The sequence below is a fragment of the Desmodus rotundus genome, chromosome 9 (genome assembly GCF_022682495.2).
Source record: "Desmodus rotundus isolate HL8 chromosome 9, HLdesRot8A.1, whole genome shotgun sequence".
NCBI lineage: Eukaryota > Metazoa > Chordata > Mammalia > Chiroptera > Phyllostomidae > Desmodus > Desmodus rotundus.
Window position 1 is genome coordinate 71,910,298 of NC_071395.1, and position 23,415 is coordinate 71,933,712.

The following is a 23,415-nucleotide window of genomic DNA, read 5'->3' on the forward strand; positions in this document are numbered from 1 at the left end:
CCACATCTTCCTACACTTTTCCCAATTACATATTATAATCATTAAATGGATTAAAAAGCTGTTCTGTTCAATATTGCTTCAATGTAGGACAAGGGCTGTGTCTGTTTGACCACAAGCCCAGGACAGAGCAACGCATGGCACGTAGTAGGTGTTTGCTCAGCGGGTGAATACACCCTCTGCTCTCATTTCACTGTCTTCCCCGCCTTAGCAGAGAGTGGTTGAGACCCACAAAATGGCACAGCAGCCCAGGCAGGAGGCAAGGGCCTGGGTATTTTTGTCTCACAATTTAAACACTCGATGTACACGCTTTTGGTCAAAATTAGTAAATTTTATTTAACTTTCAAAAAATAAAACAGAGAAGGCAGCTTTAGCTTTGTTCTTAAGGATCAGATGTTAACGACCCAGGGCAGGAACTACCCCTAAGAAGTTAAAATACCTTTTACCCCCAATCAAGCCACAGGCAAGGAGGAACCCTCAATTTGGGGACAGGCCTGGGTGGGTGGGGTGGGAAGAACACCACAGTCAGGTGAGTGGGTTCTGAGACAGCACAAGGGGAGAACAAGACAAAAGCCTCACTGGAGACAACCAAAACTTCAACGGGAAACTTCGACACAAGGAGCTATGTACAAAGGAGCCAGGCTGGGGGCCTGCACCCCCAAGGGAGGTGAGAGGACTGCCAAGCACCACCAGGCTGCCCTTCAGCCTAGCCGGCTGCTGCTGGAGCCTGCTCATCCTCAGTTCTCCTCATCACTGTCATCTGGGCTGATGGCTGGGCTGGTGAGACTGTAAGTGGGGCTGGTGGGCGAGTAGCCAGGGGAAGTGGGAGAGTAGGTAGAGCCTTTGGGGGAGGTGGGTGAATAGGTGGGGCTGGTGGGCGAGTACTTGGGGGAGGTGGGTGAGTAAGTGGGGCTAGTAGGTGAGTACTTGGGGGAGGTTGGAGTATAGACTGGAGAGGTTGGTGAGTAAGTAGGAGACGTTGGTGAGTATTTCGGGGTGGTGGGTGAATAGGTAGGGCTGGTGGGCGAGTACTTGGGGGAGGTGGGTGAGTATTTTGGGCTGGTAGGTGAGTACTTGGGAGAGGTTGGGGTATACTCTGGTGAGCTGGGACTGTAGGAAGGGCTGGTTGGGGTATACTTTGGTGAGGTAGGGCTGTAGCTGGGCGAGCTGGGACTGTAGCTGGGAGAACTCGGGGTATAGGTTGGTGACTGTGGTGTATACCGTGGACTTGAAGGGGAGTAGCTTGGTGAGGTCGGGGAGTAGCTGGGTGAAGTTGGAGAGTAGCTTGGAGAGGTTGGGCTGTAGTTAGGGCTTGTTGGTGTGTAGTTGGGACTAGTAGGTGAGTAGCTGGGCGAGGTTGGGCTATAGCTGGGTGATGTCGGGGTATAATTGGGACTAGTTGGAGAATAGTTAGGGCTGGTGGGAGAATAACTTGGGGAAGTTGGTGAGTAGCTGGGAGAGGTGGGAGAATAGCTGGGTGACGTTGGCGAGTAGCTGGGAGAGGTGGGCGAATAGCTGGGTGACGTTGGTGAGTAACTGGGAGAGGTTGGTGAGTAACTGGGAGATGTGGGTGAGTAACTGGGAGAGGTTGGCGAGTAGCTAGGTGATGTGGGCGAGTAGCTTGGGGAAGTTGGAGAGTAGCTGGGAGAGGTGGGAGAATAACTGGGAGAGGTGGGAGAATAACTGGGAGAGGTTGGGGAGTAGCTGGGAGAGGTTGGGGAGTAGCTGGGAGACGTGGGACTATAATTGGGACTGGTTGGAGAATAGGATGGAGAGGTAGGGGAGTAGGAGGGTGAAGTGGGGGAGTAAGAGGGACTCTGGGGCGTGTAGCCCCCAGGGGAGCGGGGCTCGTAAGCAGGTGATGTTGGTGAGTAGCTGGGAGACATGGCACCACCTGTAGGAAAGAAGGCAAAAGGAGTTAAGTGGTGGAGAGACTAGCCTAGAAGGAAAGATCAGGGAGGAAATGAACTTGGCACTGATAGACAGCGACAGCTCACCTGGCGAGGGGATGTATGGGCTTGAGGGGCCCGGTGAGCCTGGGGAGCCAGGTGTGGGAGACCAGGCAGGGGAATAACCCGGGCTGAAGCCACTGGCATCCGAAGCAGCGCTGGGAGAAAAGCCAGCTGCCCCTGGAGTCATTCCACTTCCTGCGAGGTGAGAGAAAATGTGAAGTTAAAACCAGAGCTGGAGTTCATCCAACACCTTCCCCAGAGCCCCATGGCCTCCCGTGTTCCAACATGGTAACTCTCCATAAGCCATCTGAACCACCTAAAGGGCTCTCTTCCTGGGCTGGGTTACTCACCAACACTGGGGGACCAGGCGCCGTAGGCTGGGGTTGCACCCTGATTCCAGGGTGTCATGGCCGGAGAAATTCCTCCCATGGGACTGGGTGCTGAGCCGAAGAACATGCCAGTGGCTGCAAAAATACACACAGTGACTTCTGAATAACAGCACCGAGAGACCGGATACCCTCCCATCCATGGCCTGCCTCCCCTTCGGAGACCCAGCCAGGTCCCATGCAGCTGAGACCCATACTCACGTCCAGCAGCACCCAAGCCGGGGATATTGGTGGGGATCTCCATTCCATACTTGCACTTCTCCGCATCGAGTAGGAGGTCAAAGCAGCCAGTGCCAGCTGGAGCGAGCTGGCCCAGCATGATGTTCTCAGATACCCCCTTCATGGGGTCGCTCTCTCCATGGGCAGCTGCTTCCATGAGCACATCCACCTGAACAACCGGAAGAGAGGGTAACCCCATTAGATCCCTCCACACAGCACTCCAGAGCTATTCCACCATCGTACAGCCCACCCACCCAACACAGGCAAGACCAGCACCGATGCCCACCACGAATTCACTTTGGTGGCTGTCCTGCTTCCCACAGCACCCCCTCCTTTCTTTCACTCTCTCCTTCCACCCTGTTCAAAAGTTCCGCCATTACCGTTTCCTCAAAGGAGCATTTCATGAGAGGTCCAGTATCCTGGCGGTTGACTCCATGTCGCGTGATGGCCATCAAGTGGCCACGACAGGTCATGGTATCACACAAGAGGGCCAAATGCCGGTAATTAACGTAGGAACCATCAAAGGAGATGACGTGGTACAGCTCCCGCTCCAAGGCCTTCCGTACGGCTTCAATACCCAATACCTGACGTGAGGGTGGGGGTGAAGGGTTAAGACAGAGTACTCTGCTTCCAGCTCCCACCATCACACATCCAGAGGGGCAGTCAGTGAAGCCCAGAATCAAAGTGGAGGCAGGCATAAAAAACTGAGCAAGGGTTAATCCTGAGTGGAGTGTAGAGAATGCAACAGTCGCCAAGGCACCCAGGGAGGGGCCTTGAGCCAGAGACCCAGGACAGACTGCTAGGTAGTGGGGCTGCAAGGGGCTCACCGTAAAGATCTCCACGATATCATTGGACGTGGTGCGCACAGGGTCCACGTCCTTCTCGCTCAGCACCCGCATTAAGCTCACACCGTCGGTCTCCAGAATCCACTCTTGCAGGGCCTTGAATTCCCCGTCCTCTGTGATAATGATCTTCTTCTTATTGTCTGTCTGTGGCAAGTGCATGTACACCTGGGGGGGCGGGGGGCAAGGTGAGTTCAGGTAGGGTGGGGCAGAGGTGGGAGGGAGAGAAGTGGGAAGTGGGAGGGCTGCTGGGGAGGGAATGGCTGACCTTGCTGATCTGCTCAATACCCTGCAGGGTCATATCTGTCAGCATGTTGGACTCGATGCAGCGCAGGAAAACATCATCATCCATCTTGTCCACCACCTCTTCTTCCTGCGACAAGAGTGAGGTGAGCACTCCTGGAATTTTCTCGTCCCTCCTCAGGCTCACCCCAAAATACAGCCTCCTCAGGGACCTAACAGTCAAGTCAAGCCCCTGAACTCCACCCTCTTCAGTTCCAGTGAGATTACCTACTCTCCAACATGTCTATAGTAGGTTCTGAGTTTGTATTAAAGCACCAGCCACCCACACCTGCTGAACGATTTCGTAGGAGCCATGCCCAAGAGTGAAGTCACTGGTCAAATATTTTCTTGAGTCCTGTTACGCCTGCCCTCACACCACTCTACCTAGGACATACCAATTTCTACTGTCCACCCTGCCCTCCACTCTAGTCCCTGCCCTCACACAGGAGCCCCAGGGGAGGGGAGGGCCAATGACAGGGCTATGGAGATAAGCCCACTTCAGTGCCGTCTGCTCTTTATGCGACTGCTACTTCAGCTCCCAGAGATTTAGCTGCTAAGTTTTTAAAATCATTGCTCACCACCATTACCCATTCCTACATTAAGTGCTGTAACTGGCACATCGATGTTGATTTCATTTTAACTTCTCTGGTCACGAACAAGATTTAAAAGCTTCCTATGTCTGACATGTCTGACACAGGGAGCCATCACCTCTTCTTGGGTCCCATTTACCTCTTGCATCTTGTTTTCATCACTGTTCATGATGCGGATGCGGAGCACCAGCTTTTCTGCATTATCATCATTAAAGATGCAATTCAAATCATCGCCAAAACCTGGTGGGGAGGAGCCATGAGAAAGATCACATCTATAGGACTTGCTTCCCGGTCACTGTTCACCTGCAACACCCCCCCCCCCCCCCCAAACACACACAGAACCCTTCTGGAGAAAGGGAGGGGAAACGCTGAGAAGAAAAAGGGAACGCAAAGGGAAACTGGAGAAGAGATGCCTTGGCGGAGCAGAACCAGTGAATGAAAGGTGGTGATGGCAGGTGGCTTGTCGGAGACTATAGAGTACAGTGACACGACAGAGGGGGGTCCCCGGCAAACCTCCTGAGCTGGGCTGGCCCTCCCGGCCTTACCGGCATTGATTTTTTCAGCAATCTGCTCCATGGTCAGCTTCCGGTCAGTCATGTGTTTCCGGTCCAGCTCCACTCGCAAAAGCCAGGGAGAGATTCGGGCCACGTCAAAGTCAGGCATCTCATAGTAGACATTCACCCATTCCTGATCCTCTGCTACCACCGTGCTCTGGGGGTTGGGGTCATAGTAGATGGCTGTGTTGGCAGTCACCTTCCTCAACGTTGTATGTTCCAGACGGCACAGAATGTCCTGGAAAAGAAGAGGGATTCATGACACATTTGGGCTACTCAAACACCTCTTCAAATCCTCCTGTAGAGGGAATCCCAAACTTTTAGTCAATGGAAAAGTGTTCCCCTCCTTTTCCTCCTGCTGGGAAGGCCCATCCACCCCAAGTCCTACCTTGGCTCTCTCAGCATCTCGAGCAGACTGGCCCAGCAGAAAGACAGTAAGTGAGGGAGTCTTTGGCTTCTTTGAAATGTTGATGAGCTCCTTAAGTCGGGGCACACCCAGCGTCACATTCTTGGCAGACACCCCAGCATAGTGGAAGGTGTTCAAGGTCATCTGGGTTGCGGGTTCTCCGAGGGACTGTGCAGCCAAAGCGCCCACCATTTCCCCAGGATGGGCCTGTGCAGTAAGAAAAGAGAGCATCAGAAAAAGCCCCTCTTCTGGTAAATGAAAGCGAGACGCAATCGGCTGGGGCTATCTTCTCCTCTTAAAGGACATGGGACAGAGGCATCTGGAAAACACAGAGACTTAAAAAAAACAGTCGTCGTATTTGATCATCCCCTTCCCTCAGAGAGCATTTCAATTTACACTGCACATCATTTTTGTACCATGTCACCTAAATCCCAAATTCCTAAAAGTGTACTAAAGTATTAATTTGGTAATAGCCTTCTAAATGGGAAGCTCCCCAATGCATTATTTTAATTGACATATAATCACCATAAAATACCACCTTTTCCTTGGAATCACACAGTATATATAGCCTTTTCAGACTGGCTTCTTTCACGTAGTCATATGTATTTAAGGTTCATCACTGTCTTTTTATGGCTTGATAGCCTATTACTTTTTATCATGGGATAATACTCCCTTGTATGGATATACCAGCATGATTTATCCAGTCGACAACGGAAGAACATTTACGCTGTTTCTACAGCACTGGCTACTATAAATGCTTCTGCACTTGCACGCACAATTTTGTGAGGACACACGCTTTCCAGTCTCTTGGGTATATTCCCCGGAATGGACTCGCTGGGTCCTGTGGTAACTCCGTGTTTAAACGTGTGAGGAGCTGCCATGTTTTCCAAAGCGGCTGCACCACTCTCGCCAGCAGTGCATGGGAGTGCCACCCCAGGCCTGGCCAACACCTGTCGTATTTTATCGTAGCCATTCTGGTGGACATGAAACGGCAGCTCCCTGTCTTTTCCATTTGCATTTCCCTGATGGCTAATGATAAAGAGCATCTTTTCACGTGTTTACTGGTCACTTATATCTCTCCTTTGGAGGAAACATCTATTCAAATCCTTCAATGTTTTTTCTTTTTGCTGTTGACCTGAAATAGTCCTTTGATGGCCTTTAAATCAGATACATGATTTGCACATATTTCCCCTCCCATGCTGTTTTTGTTTTTTTTTTTTAACTTTCTTGATGGTGTTCTCTGAATCACTTAACTTTAATCTTGACGAATTCCAAATATATTTTTGTTGCTGCTGCTCACGCTTTTGGTGCCATACCGAAGAATCCACTGCCTCACCTAAAGCCATGAAGATCTACCCCAGTGTTTTCTTCTCAGAGTTTTTTATAGTTTTAGATCCTTTATATATTTTGAGATAAATTTTATATATGGTATGAGGTAAGGGTTCAACTTCATTCTTTTGCATGTGGTTATCCAGTTGTTCCAGCGCTATTTGTTGAAAAGACTATTCTTCCTGCCACTTAATTGACTGGGCGCCCTGGTCAAAATCGGGACCGTAAACACGGAGGACTCCCAGTCGTTCTCCACTGGTCTGTACGTGTCTTCGGGTCAGCAGCGCCCTGTCACGACTACTGCCGCTCTGTAGGACGTTTTGAAATCTGGAAGTGTGAGTCCTCCAACTTTGTTCTTTTTCAAAATTTTTTTGCCTATTACGAGTCCCTTACATTTCCATATTAATTAGGAGATCAGCTTATAAACTTCTGCAAAAAAGGCAACTGCAATTTGATAGGAACTGTACTGAATGTAGATCACTGTGGGGATTATTGCCATGTAACAATGTATCACGTCTTCTAATCCATGAACATGAAGTGTCTTTCCATTTATGTAAGTCTTCTTTAATTTCTTTCAACCATGTTTTGTAGTATTTTCTAACGTATTTTAAGTACTTCATTTATAAAACTGGATTTAGATCAAATGAATTCAGAGGCATGCCTATAATTATAATGCTTCTTGCCTTCAATTACCCTGTAAAATCCTTAAAGACAGTGATAATATATTCTAGTATGTCAGTCTCTTTTCTGCTTACTGCAATGCCTACCTCCAATCAACTTAGAATTCTACACACCGCACGCATTTTAAGAAAACAAAGAGCAATACTTCCATTTCACATCCCAGCCATGCCACTTACTTCCTGTATGACCACCACACAAACACAGTCACACTGTCTTCCCAAGGCCCAGTCTTATCTCTGCAACAGGGACTAACAACCCTGCCCCCATCAGGGTCGTCTTCAAGAATACCAAGGAACAAAGGCATAAAAGCCTCAAACACAGGTCTTTGTACACAGCAGACTCTCAATGAATGAGAGCTATGATTAGGTGATTGTGGGCAGAGGTGGGCTGTTTTCAGAGCCCAGAGAAGTCTACGGGTCAAGGAGAAAAACAAGCCTGAGGTGATGACAACACTCACAATGGCTTGGTTGAACTTGGACTCAATCTCTCCCAGCAGCCAGTCGAAGGCCTCTCCACTGAGCCGAAATTCCTCTGCCATGCGGCGGGAACACAGCGTGGATCGGAGGTGAATGTTGAAGAGCAGTGTGGCGTTCTCCTGAGCCTGCCGGCTCAGTGGGTCATCCCCATTCACAATCACCAGCTTCTTGCTCAATTCCTTGACTCCTGGGGGGCAAATGAGGGGTAGAGTTTGTTGACCATGGCCCAGCAGACTCTTGACCCCTATTCTTGCCTCAAAGCAGGTACTCACCCTCTACCACCTTGATGGGGTGCAGGTCGGAGGGAAGGCGAGGGTTGATATGGAAGATTTTCTGAGCATTCCAAATCATGCGAAGCAGGTTACAGGGGAGGACAACCTGAGGCAGGAGGTAAGTGAGGCGGGCTCACAAGCTGGGTACAGCCACACAGGGGAAGCACTTCTCCAGCCCAGCCCCTCCTGCTCACACACACCTTGCTGTCCCCAGTTGGGAAGATGACCCTGAGCACCTCCCGATCCTCACGCATCCTTTCAAATTCTCGCTCCAGCTCATTCTGAATGTGTGCGTTGCTCAGCACATCCTTCACCAGATCCTCCTGCAGAGTGCGCCTCAGGGCCCTCTCATTGGTATAATCAAAGCGGAACCTGCAGATGACAGAGCAGAGTCTAGGCCCAGGTGGCTCTGGGGCCTGATTCCCGCAAAGGGGCGCATTCTGCAGGAACAGGGATTTGGAGACAAGGATCCTGAGCAGGGAAATACAAGATCTAGGCCCAGGGACTGTCAGTGGGACCCGAGCCTGTGCCAGTCCCTCTGAGTTAGCTTTGTTCCATCGCCTGAAACAAAGTGGTGTTGGGTCTCAACTCTGCCCTCCATCCACCCGCCCCCAGAGCACAGCTGCTGTCACTGTGGTGGGAAAGGGCTGTACATGGGAAGGTCCACTGCAAGACACATTCCAGGTGACCTCTGTGTGTGTGGGAAGGGGAATCCTACGACTCTGGCCTGAGCCACAGGAGTGAGAACCACCCGCTTGCCACCTCCTCACTTCTTCTCAAAAGCCTTGTTGGAAGGCTTAAGGGTAGCCAGGTTCTGGAACTCCACGCTCTCGCCTGCCAGGCCATCCTCGCCATAGCGCAGCTGCACCACTTGGTTGATGGAGTTCCGCACGGTGGCGTCATACTTCACCATCACTGACTCCATGGACTTGATCAGCCGCCGCTGGATATATCCTGGGGGGAGGTAATCGACTATGGGACCCAAGGCAAGAAGAGGATGACAAAGCCCAGAGAGCACTCTGGAGCCTTAAGCAACCTGATCCTCAGAAGAGCCAGCCAGTAAGCCCCTCAACCCTGAGGTCCCTCACTAAGAGCCATGTCCACTCCCAGATGGAACCAGCCCCACACAACAGGTCAGGAGCAGAGACCCCAAGGCTCCATCCCCCGTCCTGAAATGCTCTATAGCAATCATACAAGGGCATCTGCCTAACTCTTGAGTTTTAGTTTAGTCTCTATTCTTTCCACAAAGACCAAAATTACATCTCTGGGAACAGAAGACTTTAGCCTGAGAACCCCCACTCCCTACTCCCAGGGGCTGCTCTGCCTGTGGTACCGTGGCCCCAGCCCAGGGAGGGTCCTGGGTCGGAAGGCCTCACCTGTCTCAGCAGTCTTGACAGCAGTGTCAATGAGCCCTTCACGGCCCCCCATGGCATGGAAAAAGAACTCGGTGGGTGTGAGGCCAGCCAGGTAGGAGTTCTCCACAAAGCCACGGCTCTCAGGCCCATAGTCATCCTTGATGAAGTGCGGCAGAGTCCGGTGCTTGAACCCAAATGGGATCCGCTTTCCCTCCACGTTCTGCTGCCCAACGACAGCAATGACCTGGGAACAGGTAAGGCGGGCACGGCTGAATCCCTTTGCCTTAAGAATGAGTTCCCAGCATTTCTCCCCAACTGCCCCGCCCCCCCCAACATACACCTTCCCTCCCCCTCCCAACCTTCAGTGCGGCCCCCTATCTGGAAAGGCAAGGCTCCCCACCTGGGAGATGTTGATCTTGGAACCTTTAGCTCCAGACACAACCATAGACTTAAAGTTGTTGTACTCAGACAGAGATTTCTGGGCAGAGGAGCCAGTCTTGTCTCGGGCGTCGTTGAGAATACGGTTCACCTGGTTCTCAAACGTCTGCCGCAGAGTGTTCCCGGGGGTGGGCTCCAGCTCATTGTTATGGGCCTTCTCGATGACCTGGGTGCAAAGGAGGAGGCAGAGTTCTCAGTGAAACATCAATCCCTGTTCTACTCCCCTTCTCTCTAATCCTGACACCCTCTTTGCTCTTATTCATTAAGTTCAAAGTCCATGAAAGATTCTTATTCAGTTTTTGCCCGGCCTTCTCTCACCTCTATTACATCCTGCTTGGCCTTCTTAATAGTGTTCTGAATGTCCTGGTAAGTCTTAGAATCAGCAATGGAGTCCCCAATGCCAATGGTATGACCTAGAGATAAGGACAAGCATCAGCAACACCTTCTTTGGACTCCCAAGAGACATGGGACTGAATCACAGCCAAGTGAGCGAACAGAGGGACACCGAATCTAAGGAGGAAAGAGAAAGGGATGAAAGAACACTGAACCATGGGAGAGAGAATCAAACGGAGGGCCTGGCAGAGCCCCTCCACTTACCCTCGATGAGGAGCCAATTGTTAATGACAGTCTGAATATTGGAGTAGAAGAGGCGAGTGATGTCATGACCCATCTCTAGGTAAGAGATGTGGACCAGGGAGCCGGCTGATGTGCCCAAAGACTTCTTACACAGAATGCCCATGATCAGCTCCCCGTTCTCCACCACCACCTGCAGACAAAGCACCCAATCAGGCCCTGCTGAGGCTTCCGTGTCCGAGTCCTGTTCCCACACATCCAGAAGCCAGGCCTTACTTTAGTGTCCCCAGGAGAGATGTGCTTATAAGGGCCACTGTCCTCATCGTCAGGGTGGGTGCTATGGGTGCGGATACAGTTGATGTGACCTGGTATGATGAGGGAGAAGATCTGTTTGCCTGTCCACAGGGGCCGGGGCTTCAGGATGGCTGGCTGCGGGACCTTCCCGTCCCACGTGGACAGGAACATTAGGAGGTTCATCACTTCACCCTATGAGACAAAGAGCAAGAAAGATGGAAACTGAGAACTGCTGGCCCCAATGCTTGGAAATACCACAGACCACCCTGCCCAAGGCGAAGCCAGATTTCTGGTAGCAGAGATGCCAAGTAAATGTTTTCTGAAATTTTCATTAAAAAATTCATTGTCATAATGAGACTGTTAAAAAACAGTAAATACACATTACTTATTAACAATTTGGGAAATAAGTGAAAGTAAAAGAAAAGTAGATAAAAGAGAATTTCAACATGGTCACTTATTTTTCCTTTCACCTTTACTTCCCCAGACAGTAGCTGAAATTACATAACATGTTGAGGAATTAAATGGGGAGCTAAAGCCATATACATTTTTTGGCCTCTGATCTTTTCTAGCCCCACTTCCTTCCACCCCACAGGCCAGTACAAGACAAAAGTCACAGCTCTTCCTCCCCGCCTTGGCCTCACTGCCTGGTGGCCCCTCTGCCTGCCCAAGCCAGGTTCCCTCTATCGGACCACACACCCGCTCCAGGAAGACATCTCTCTTAGTGAATTTGCGCACTGCAGTGAGCGTGTCCTGCACAATGCCCATGACAGGGCGATTGCTCTGGGGAGTGACAATCATGCGTGGCACCATGGCAAGCTCCTGGATCTCGGCCCGTGTCTCAAGAGACTGTGGCAGGTGCAAGTTCATCTCATCGCCATCAAAGTCAGCATTGTACGGGGTCGTCACACTGCAGTGAGAGAGAGAAGTCAGAGCCAGGCAGACACCTTCAGAGCAAGCTCAGGGAGCAGCCTGGCCCCAGCCTGCCTCCCCGGGCCAGGGCACTGACCTGAGGTTCAAGCGAAAAGTAGACCAGGGGAGGATGCGGACCCGATGTCCCATCATGGACATTTTATGCAAAGTTGGCTGCCGGTTGAAGATAACAATGTCGCCATCGCACATGTGCCGTTCCACCTAGGGAGGTGAAGTGTGGGAAGTCTCAGCAAAGGGGGTGTGCTAAGGATGAAATGACACTGGGCCTAAAATGCTTCACAGACAGAAACATATGACACTGTGGTATGGTTTCACTTGAAACACTTATCGACCACCCTCTCTGGGCCAGGCCCTGAGGGTGTCTACGGATAGTACCCACCAACCTCAAGGCTCTCAGTCTGGGGAGAAAATCAAGAGATTCTAAACAAGAAGCCTCTGCTCTGTTCCTCCCTGGATCTCTCTTCCCTGCCTTCTATGTCCCTCATGCTGCCTCAGTTTATGTGACCCCCACCCAGAATGCCAGTGGCTGGCAGCTGCAAGCTACCCTAGGGTAGCAGTCTCTTGAAAAGAGAGTCAATGAGCCTGGATCCTAATTAACAGGACAGCCTCAGCTGGCCCATCCCAGCCAGCCCCCATTCGAAACAGCTTCCTGCTCAGGTAAATAAGAGGTCCTGGCCTGTTACGTGCCTTATAACCAGTCTGTAGGTGAAGGTCACTGGGCTTGGGGTGAAAACGTAGGTCAATGCGATCTCCGTTGTCTCGGATGATGTACTTGGCCCCTGGGTACTGGCTGTTACCCCTGCGCACTAGTTCCTGAAGTCTAGGAAGGAAAGAGGTGAAATAAACAAAACACTTCCCAGAAAGCCATTGGCACTCCTCATCCCAGAGCCCCAAGTGGGAGTCCAGCTTCTAAACTTCAACACTCCCTTCTGTGCACTCCAAGCCCATTCCCCTCATGTCTCTCCCACAACTGCAGACAGGACTTCTGAATTGAGCACACCTGTCAATGTTGAAGGGGGTGACAATCTCTGCAAAGGTCATGTTGGCGGCAATGGAGCGAGGCACGCCAACCTGGTCAATGGAGAGGTTGGGGTCGGGAGTGATGACAGTGCGGGCCGAGAAGTCCACTCGCTTGCCCATCAGATTCCCTCGCACCCTGCCTTCCTTGCCCTTTAACCGCTGCTTCAGGGACTTGAGGGGACGCCCAGACTTCTGCATGGCCTGTGAGCAAACACAGGGTGGGGGCAGCCCAGCAGTCAGCACTGGCCCCTCCTCCAGAGCACAGAGGCCTCATGCCGGGCCCCTGCCCTTGCCCCGATCCCTATCCCTCTAGTGCACGGGCCACGCCAGAGTATGCTGACTCACGCGAGGCAAGCCAGGCAGCTCATTGTCCACCATGGTGGCCACATGGAACTGGAGGAGCTTCACGTCCTCTGCAATGACATGGGCTGCCGCACCGTTCTGCTCATTGCGCCGAAGCTGATTGTTGATCTTCACGATGTCAGCCAGTTTGTGAGTCAGGTCATCCTGAAGTAGGAAGTAAGCGTGGTCACAATCCAGCTACCGCTGAGTTCTCAGCACACAGCACCTCTGTCACCCTCACACCACCCTGGGAGGCAGGTCTGCTCTCATTTCAGATACAGAAGCATCTTCATGAACTTTAACCACCTTAGGTGCCTTGTTAAAGGTTATACAGCTAACAAGTGGCAGGGTATTTTCAGAGCCATAGGATCTGTCCGTCATCCACGCATACCACACTCCACCACTGGCTCCTTCACCCCGGCCCCACCCCGCCCCAGGGCTGCCTCCCTTCAGACATTTAGCCATTCAGCTAACAGGCAGAGTCCAGAAGCCACTGACCTGGTTGCGGGCAGAACCCTGCATCACAACAGCAGGTCGCACGGAGAGGGGAGGAACAGGCAGCACTGTGACAATCATCCACTCAGGTCGGGCATAGCGTGGCTCCATGCCCAGCACAAAACACTCCTCATCTGAGATGCGTTTGAAGATCTCATGCACTCGCTCAGGACTCAGCAGGATCTTCTTCTCCTGAGAGTCCTCGTTGACATGCTTCCACTCTGCATACAGCTCCAGGCCTGAGCGCCGGATCCTGGGCTGGTACCGCCCACAGCCACCATGGCCCTTCCAAGGAGAGCGAGGGGCCTTTAGAACCCAGAGATGGAGCCACCTCCTCCACACCAGGCCAGCCTCTAGGACATCTCATGACCCCTCCCTCCCAATAGTCTCCGCCAGCCCCAGTTACCTTTTCTTTGGTCAAATCCTCATCGCCTTCAGGCTGCTCCACACCAAACTTGTTGTCCATCTCCTCCCCCCCCTCGCAGATGTTTTTGCCCTTGCAGAGGTCATAGACATGTGTGAGCCGCTTCTTGGGCTGCCCCTTGGACTTTGCCAAAATGTCCTTGATCTTTGGGTTGTTCTGGGGACATCGAAGAGCAGTGTTAGTTGGGTATGCTCCTCTGCACCCCAACCATGTAACCCAATCCCAGGGCAGGGCCCATTCCCCACTCACAGAGTCCACAAGCAATTTGGAGCAGAAGAAGCAGACACAGCGCAAAACTTTCATCGTCTTCACCAGGAAGCCCACGTGAAACACAGGTTTGGCCAGCTCAATGTGGCCGAAGTGGCCAGGACACTCTGTCATGTTTCCTGTGGGAACACACACCTAACACGTTCCCCCCAGCTCTCACGCCTCGGAGACCAGGTCTCCAGGTGTCCCCCTCAGGCCTGGTTTTCTTTAAGGACTAAAGCCTCTCTCCTTCCCTCCATGATTCCATACCAACTGCCCCCCAAACTCACCTGCACATGTTTGGCAGCGGCCAGTCCGCTCAATCACCCCCTGCCTCGGATCCATAAGGCCCCCAAGCTTGGGGCGACCTCCCTCAGTTGTCTCAGGGTATTTGATACCACCCTCTGTTACAGACATTCGCTTCTGCAAGGAAAAAAAAGGCCAATAACAACTAAATAGGATTCCTAGTTTTCGGTTTTCACATAACAAGGCTTTAAAGAACCACAAACTATTTACAAAGTTAACCAGGTTTAGCCTGGGGTGAGGGCAGTGACGGGGGGTGTCAGTGTGCGTATGCTTCTGGAGATACCGAAGTTGAATATCACAAGTCAAAAGCCTGTCCTAGTGACTAAGTTGGGGGAGGGTGGTCAGACCACGTAGTCACCTACCTCTAGACACCAGACATCTCTCCAGGTTGAATTCTACGTCACTAATATACACGGGATTTTAATAGCAAAATAAAAGTTTTTTCAAGAAATATTAAAAAAAAAAATCAATGCCTTGTTTCTTCCCCAAAGCTAAAATCAAGCCCAGAATCTGAGTCATGGGTAGGCGCCTCTGTTCCTGCTGGAACAGCACCAGTGTCCTGCCTCAAGGCACACCTTGTCAACTCTGTGAAGTTAGGTACCCTTTGCCCCGTCCTCCTAACCTCTTCCTTCTCAAGGGCCTGGCCAGCTTGAGACTTTCGATGTTCAGATGGAGATTTGATGCTAAGACAGGAGAACCAGGAGCCAGAGTGAAGAGTAGGTGAAAATTACTTGGAGCAGAAGTAAACCCAGGCACCTCATGGGATGAAGGCAGAGGCAAGTGCCAGAAGTCTGAGAAGGGTGGGGCTAGGGCTCACTGGCTCGATGCAGTGAAAGGGTGAGATGGAAGAAGTGTATACGAGTTGAAGAAGAAATGTTTGCCCTGGCCTAGAGGCCAGGTCGAGGGAACCTTTAGCTTTCATACACTGACAACCAAGGACTTTAAAATCAGCTAGGCTTTTCGATCCACTGTACTTCCAGAAGGAAGAATTTAGAAGAATGTAATAAAAGCTTCAACCTGAGTGTTAACTTCATGCCAGGCACCGACCATATTTAATGTACCTTGTTTCTCTAATCCTAACCACAAATCTAGGAATGAGTTCCTGTCCCTTTAAACATGAGAAACCTGAGGCCATGAAGTGACTTGCTCAAGGAGCCAGCATAAGTCAAACTCATCCCTCTCCGGTCCCAAATGCATGCCTGTCCCACTCTACCATGCTGCAGCAAAAATGGTTATTTAACCTCTGGGACACATCCTTTTGGTGCCAAGGGCAGTGCTAGCTGATTCATTCTATCTTTGTAACTAACTTATAAACTATGCATCACTGTCTCCATTTTACAGATTATGAAACTGAGAGGCCCAAAGTCATGCAACTAGAAAGTGTTACAGCCAGGATTTGCCTGTGCATTCTTTCCACCGCACTATGCTGCAAAAACGGATGGGTAACTTCGGATCAGCAAACTGCAGTGACTGTGAGTACTTATACACAGCTATCTCCCCAAAGATTCCACCTCCTTCCACTACCACCACACCCATACTACTCCTGATGAGCTCCACTCTGCCAAACCCAGCAGATCCGTCTCAGCCTCGGCTTCTTGGCCTGTGAGACACTACAGAGGGACCCCTCTTTCTTCCTACCTCTCTGGCTGCTGCCTATAGTCTGGCTCCAGGCTCCTCTGCCTTGGTCTGCTCCTTAAACCCTGCTACTCCCCAGGTTTCAGTTCATCCACACTTCTCATAGCACCTTATACACTACCCCGTGATTTTCCCCACGTACTGATCATACCCACATTTCTACCTCCACGCATCACCTTTCTTCTGGACTTTGGAGTCACATATGAAACTATCTACTGAACCCTCTGTAGATATTATTGACAAATCAAACCCAACTTGTCTAAAATCAAACTCCCTTCTCCACAAAAATCACTCCTTTTCCTTCAGTGCCCATCTAAGATGGTAGCACTCAAGGCCAATACCAATACTTACCCCTTCTTACCCTCAGGTATAAAACAGTAGAAAGAGTATGGGCTGGGGCCAGAGACTCCTGGTTTGGAATTTTGTCCCTATCACTCATGAACTATGTAAACATTAAGGACTGAAACCCTGGCTGGTGTGGCTCAGTGGATTGAGTGCAGTCTGCAAACCAAAGAGTTGCCAGTTTGATTCCGTCAGGGCACACGCTTGGGTTGGGGCCAAATCCCCAGTGGGGGGTGTGCGGGAGGCAACCACACACTGATGTTTCTTTCCCTCTCTCTCTCCCTCCCTTCCCCTCTGTCTAAAAATAAATACAATCTTAAAAAAAAATGACTTAATTAGTCTGCTTAAACCCAGGATGTAACTAACTGTCCAATCATTCACCAAGTACTGGTCATTTGTACCTCCTAAATATTTCTTGAATCCTGCCCCTCTTACCCATCCCTACTGCCATTGCTTTGGGTCAGGCCATTCTTTGTGGCGTCCATCAGAGCATTCCATATGTCACCAACCTGTCTCTCTCCAATCCAGCCACACAACTGGGGCGCACCCTCTAGAATGGAAATTGAATCTTCACACACTCTTGTCCTCGGAATGACACCCAAACTCAGCAGGACAGCTTACAGAATGGGTCTCATGACATTTTCACTCTCCTTTCTTTTTCCACATCAGTAACCGAGTCCCCTGTGGTTCCCCTATCTCCTAGCTCTGTGCTGCATCCCCTGGGTCTTACACATGCTTGGAATGCCCTTCCCCACAGGACAAACTGTTATTTAAAGACTCAGCTCAGGAATTATTTCTTCAAAGCCTTTCCACAGCCCCCCAAGACTGACTGGCATCCCTTCTCTGTGCTTCTGTAACCCCTCTATCACAATACATCTCATATGCAATGAAATCATCTATTGGGGTCTGTCTTCCCCACAGATTTTAAGCATCTTTCGGAGAGACAGCATTTTTCTATCATCCTGGATCCCATAGCTCCCAATAAATGTTTGTTAAACTGAACTGAACTGCTTAGGACCCTCCGCAGCAGGGAAGTGCCCTCAAAGAACTTGGAAAAAACGAGAGAAGGCTGTCTCCGGCCAGTCAAACCAGTAATACCCTCGTACTGCACGTGATCAGCCACTGCTGAACAGAAACCAAAATGGTTTGCAGATGCAAGGCTGAAGAGGTTCTGAGCATCCACGATGCTCATCCCAGATGACCTGATGAAATCTCAGGGACACAGGCCTGGTGGATGATGGACTTCACAGAGTTGGAACCTCATCAGCTGCGCTGCATCTTCTGAGAAACACAAGGCGGAAGCAGGCCTGAACCTGGCTGCCGAAAGAGCTGCTAGAAAAGGGCCTATGGAAAATCCCACTCAAGACTTTTCGCCTCCCTCTGCTCCAAGTTTATGCTCACCAAGCCAGCCACCTTCTAAGGACTAATTCTGCTTCCAGGCATGGAGACAGGGCCAGGGGCTGTCCAGCAGTGTTCTGGACTATGCCTCTACCGTCAATAAACAAACTGTCATTTTGGATTATAAACAAAATACTTTAGCCCCCAACCATTCATCCAAACACTAGGTCTCACTACCCACATGGTAAATGTTCAGACTCCTGAGGAGTGGCTCAAGTGCCCCTGAGGTCACAGAACAAAAGGTATGCCATAGGTTGTTAGTAAAAACTCAATCTCTTTCCCCTGCCTTTAGCAAGTATACAAGTTACTTACAACTTGGCTTCACTGCACTCTTACAGCTTAACTGGTACCTCCCCACCCCATTTATGCTCCAACTGCAATAGATTTCTCAAAATTCCTTTCCTTCACATGCCACCTCCTTTCCAGTAAACTCCTTTTCGGTCTTTAATACCCAATTCAAATGTCACCTCTTCAGTCTTTTCTGACTCTTCTAGCCTTATCCACACCCTAGCAAGGTCCCCTGCCCAGCTCTAATTACTTGTTTACACATGTGTCCCACCCACTGGATTGTAACCCTCGAAGGCAAGGATCAAGTATCATTCATCTTTATATCCTTAGCACCCAGCAGTCACTAGCACATGGTAAGGGTTCAGTCAATATATTTGTTGCACATATGGGAAATCCCTCATTAGATTATAAATAATTTGAAGACGAGGATACTTTTCTGATTCACCAATGTAGACTACACTACCTAAAGAGAAAATTTAAAATCTCTGAGCCCTTGTCTTAAATCCTTCTTGGAATAAGCTGGGGTATAAATAAAGCTTTCCCTCGAAGATAGTTGCTTTTAACGAATAGGAGTCAACTCCTTCAAATGTAATCAAGCACCCATTTACTCTGACTTCGTACAGCTTTGCATAAAACCCTAGCATCAAGCCTCCTGGCTTCCTTCCCCTTATCAGGCAACATCCAAACATATCTTTTATCAGCAAAGACAACAGCTGTCTTGCAGCCAATTCTCAGAGCCCTCAGCACCTCGATACACACCCCACCTCAAGACTTCCGAAAAATACTCTACCCTTAAATACTATCGGTTCCACAAGAGGGCCCTTACCCATCCATGCTCCTACCAAAAATGGAAATGTTATTACCTCCAAATACAGGTGTACTATATTATATAAACTGCAAGCTATGACTCCTGTAATTTTTGTGAACAGTTTTTCACATTTTTAAAAGTAAAAATATGTTCTCATTTTTGCATAAATAGGGCCTCATTCTGCATACTGTTCAGTAATTTTTTCATTTATCCAGATTCCTAAACTTGTATTAGTTCACAGTACCCTTCGTGCCTCAGTAATTTTCACAGCACTCCCTAGGCCAAAAGGGATCCACTAAGTACCTAGATCCAAACAACTTAAATATCTAAGTCCTACCAACTTAACAGCCATTTGCAAAAGTAATACACGTAAGTTGAGAAAAACACTGTTAATACAGTATTTCCCAAATAACCACAATTACTTAGCTATGATACCTGCTGGGCACTGCACAACTTCTCAAATCTTGGAATCTGATTGGACAGCTGCACCCTTATTTCTTGTTCTACAGTGATTTTGCCCAGAATTTAGCAACTGTAAAAAACCAAGTTTCAAAGAGATATGACATCACTGGGGGGGATTTGGTGCCATCTGATGTTGAAAAGGAACTACTTGGAACTAGTGGTTCCCAGGGCATGCTTCTGGTGGCTCTTGAAAATTTAGACTCTCTCGCTGGGCCCGTCTGAGCGTGCTGCACTACCTCAGCAGTCTGGGATTTAACCTACTGGGAAGGTCTCGCTCTATTTTAAGAATAGATCCTGAGTTATTCAATAGGATTCCTATTAGTAAGTTAATATTTAGGCAACTTATAATTTAAAACAATGCCATTTTCAAACAGTGTTGCAATAAAACACTTCTACATGTATCTTTGTGTACTTGTCCAATTATTTCATTCACTCATTTATTTCACCAACTTAATTACATGCCTATTATGTACTAGGCACTATTTGAGATGCTGAGAGACTGAATACAAAGTCTCTTATGAAATTTACGTTCTATTAATAAAACAAAAACTAATCCTCTCAGTGACAGGCTATGAAGTCGGAGAATGCAGGATGCCATTTAAATAGGGTGGTCAGGGAAGAGCTCCCTCTTTATGACATCTGATCAGAAAACCTACTGATGATGTGAAAGAGCAGACCTGAGGGAGGAAGTCTGGGCAATGCTGTTCAGAGCACCAGGAACAGTGAACAACAAAGACCTTGAGGGAGTAATGAGCTTGTAGTATTCAAAGAACAAGCAGATCAATGTGGTTAAAGAGCAAATAGGAGATTGGTAAGGAGATGGTGAAGCACTTAAGCAGGGGCCAAATACAGGACTTCGTAGGCCACAGTAAGCCATTTGGACCCTTTGAAGAGGGCGACGTGAAAAGATCTCTCCAGCTGCTCTGCAAACTGTAGGAAGAACTGGGGCTGGGGCCACTACAATACTCTGGGAAAGATGATAGTGGGGTATACCGTGGTGGTTGAGATAGCATAAACGGCTGGATTCCAGGCATGTTTTGAAAGGCAGAACTGACAGACTGGCAGATACACTGAATAAAGGTTTTAAGAGAAGAATCAAAGACGGTTTTTGGCCTGAGCAACTGGATGAATAGTGGAGCCACTACTTGTTTGCTGAAGGCAAGACTGGAGGAGGGGCACGTTCAAGGGGAGAAATTGAGTTTTTTGAAGATGAATATGCACATTAAACTACTCATAAAATTGTCATTGCCCTCCAAAAAGGTCGTATCAATTTATCCTCTTACCAACAATGTATAAACATGCCTATATCCTAATATATTTTTTAAAGATCTTATTTATTTTTTAGAGAGGGGGAGGGAGGGAAGGACAGAAACATCAATGTGCAAGAGAGACACTGATCAGCTGCCCCTTTCATGTCCCTAACTGGAGGAGACCTGGCCCACAGCCCAGGCATGTGCCCTGAGCTGGAATCAAACCCCTGCCCCCTTGGTTCACAGGCTGGTGCTCAATCCACTGACCCACATCTGACCCACATCTGCCAGGACTATATTCCTATATATATATATTTTTTACTTTATTCATTGATTTTTAGAAAGAAAGGGAAGGGGAGGCATTGATTTGTTGTCTAATTATTCATGCATTCGTTGGTTGATTCTTGTTATGTGCCCTGACCAGGGATGGACACGCCTGCAACCTTGGTGTACAGGGACAACACTTTAACCAACTGAACTACCCAGCCCAGGGCCTATATCCCAATATTTTTGCCATCAGGAAAAAAAAATTTATTTTTAATTTGCATGTTTTTATTATTAGTAAACTGAATCTTATTTTTTTTAATCCTCACCTGAGGATATGTTTATTGATTTTAGAGAGAGAGAGACATTGATTGATTGCCTCCCATACCCACCCCAGGTATAAAACCCACCAGGGATAAAACCCACAACCTAAGTACGTGCCTTGACTGAGAATCAAACCCTCAACCTTTTGGTGTACTGGATGATGCTCGAACCAACTGAGACACCAACTGCTCAGCCAGGGCAATGTTTTTATTGGCCATTTGTACTACTTTTGTGAACTGCCTATTCATCTTTTACCCATTTTTCTAGTAGATAGATGTGTGCCTTCCTTACTGATACTTAAGTGCTCCTTGTATATTAAGAAGTCTAATCTTGTCTGTCATATTGCAAATATGTTTTTTTAGCTGTCCATGGTGTCTCTGATAAAGTGGCTCTTGTTTTTACATAGGCACTCAATAAAATGTACCTCTAATTAATTACTATTAAGGGTTTCTATCCCTAGTATCAGACCCAAGAAGCCTTCTGTATTTTTTGAGTGCTTTACAGTTTTATTTTTAGATTTAAACCTTAGCTCCATCTGGAATTTATTCTGTGGTATGGTGTAAATTCAGGAGGTTCTAACTCCAGACACAAATTTCAGAGCTGAGCCTTCTCCTCCAGCACAACGGTCTCCATCCACTAACAGCCATTAAACTCCATTCTCTCCAGCCAACTGGCTCCTTCCACTTCACTCCACAAAAGGAGTCCAAGTACCAACAGCTCTCTTCTAGAACTATCTTCCTCCCTGGGCTCTCCGGCTTCCATGCTTAGAGTGCTCCCCAACTGGTTCTTCACAGGGCAACAAAAGCAGTTTTTGTTGTGTTGTGTTTTTTTAATGTAAAATTGATGTCACTCTCCTGCTTACAATTTCCAATGGCTTCCTAAAGAAATAAAATTAAATCCAGATCCTTAGCATTTTTTACAATATCCCACCTGGTCTACCCCACCTCATGCTTAGCCACCCCATCTGGATACTATTCTCCTTCTCACCCATTGAATCCCAGACACAATGGCCTTACTTCCCCTGGGACACAAGTTCATTCACTCCTTAGGCCTAGGTGACTAGCTGCTTCTCATAATTCAGGTGATGCCATCTCCTCAGACATGCCTTCCCAGACCCTGACACATCTCATCTAAAGCAGCTTCACCTCAGTGACTTTCCATCGCATTAGTTTCCCTTTATTCAAAGTACTTGCCATTGACTAAATTATCTTGTTCGTTCATTTATTTGTATGTTTTATATGCGTCTCTCCTGCCCCTTCCCAATGAAAGTGCTCTGAAAGCCAGGGTCCTTGTCCTTGTTCAGTTCTTTCTTCCTGCGTCTGTTGTGTCTGTCACATAGCAGGTGCTCAATTAGTATTTGTAGACAGGAGGGGGGAAATCTGGGGGTCGGCTTCTTATCTAAACTTGCGAAGGGCCCCTAGGATTCGCCTGGCTTCGTTTAACGTCGGTATCTATGCGGTGTGCTGCCAGGCACCCTCTCCCTTTTTCTCACCCTCCAGCCTCACCTGTGGCCAAGCTCACACCCTAGCAAATTTAACTCTGGGAAGCCGCGAGCCTGGACCCCGCATTGCCTTGGCGCTGCTAATCCATCCCCACTGCCTGTCACCAGAGGCAGCGCGAAGCACCAAGTTTCTGCAGCCAACGTCAAACCCCGCGCGCTGCGCGAGAGAGAGGAAGAGTGCCAGGGCAGAGCCGCTTACCAGTTCATCCGGACTCAGAATTCCGAACTGCACTCTCTTGATGGTGCGCAGCGGGCATGCGCTGTCCCCGGAGGGGGGGCCACCCCCGTGCATCGCGGAGGCAGGCGCGCTGCGCAGGCGCAAACCTCAGTACAAAAACCCTGCGCCGCCTCCGCCTAAGTGCTCAGACCCCGTCGGGGCGGCCACCGGGAAGGACCTTCCCTAAGTTGGGAGGAAAAAGCCGGAGGAAGGAAAGGTGGGGGAGGGAAGGAGGCGGGGAAATAAAAGAGCGAAAGAAATTTTCCTCCCCCTTTCCGGAGATTTTTCGTCTCTCAAAAAGAAAAAAAAAAAGAGGAGGGGGAAGGAAAAGGTTTGGGAGGGGGGAGAAGAAAAGGGGTAACGAATAAATAATTAACCGGGATCCTGAACGGCAGAGGTTACGGCAGTTTGTCTCTCCCCCTTCCGGGAGCCACCTTCTTCTCCAACCGTCCCGGCCGCGCTCTCGGCGCTTCTGAGAAGCGAACTGACCGAATGACGCCTTTTATAGATTCGCCCC

The 23,415-nt window shown here is 49.2% G+C and overlaps 1 protein-coding gene across 1 annotated transcript; it reads right to left on the reverse strand.

Moving 5' to 3' along the window:
• Window positions 1-307: 307 nt before the first annotated feature.
• Window positions 308-23,375, reverse strand: POLR2A (RNA polymerase II subunit A). Its single transcript, XM_053910894.1, has 29 exons — window positions 22,881-23,375; window positions 14,394-14,526; window positions 14,107-14,243; window positions 13,840-14,013; window positions 13,437-13,718; window positions 12,942-13,103; window positions 12,577-12,797; window positions 12,264-12,396; window positions 11,653-11,777; window positions 11,343-11,553; window positions 10,629-10,838; window positions 10,377-10,545; window positions 10,098-10,192; window positions 9,742-9,945; window positions 9,363-9,585; window positions 8,757-8,940; window positions 8,187-8,358; window positions 7,987-8,092; window positions 7,696-7,901; window positions 5,211-5,435; window positions 4,814-5,060; window positions 4,408-4,508; window positions 3,665-3,769; window positions 3,382-3,564; window positions 2,935-3,138; window positions 2,537-2,723; window positions 2,300-2,413; window positions 1,995-2,144; window positions 308-1,891 (listed from the first exon to the last, which is right to left on the reverse strand). Exons 1-29 carry the CDS (start codon window positions 22,971-22,973, stop codon window positions 735-737), a joined length of 5,913 nt encoding a protein of 1,970 aa, XP_053766869.1. The 5' UTR covers window positions 22,974-23,375; the 3' UTR covers window positions 308-734.
• Window positions 23,376-23,415: the final 40 nt, after the last annotated feature.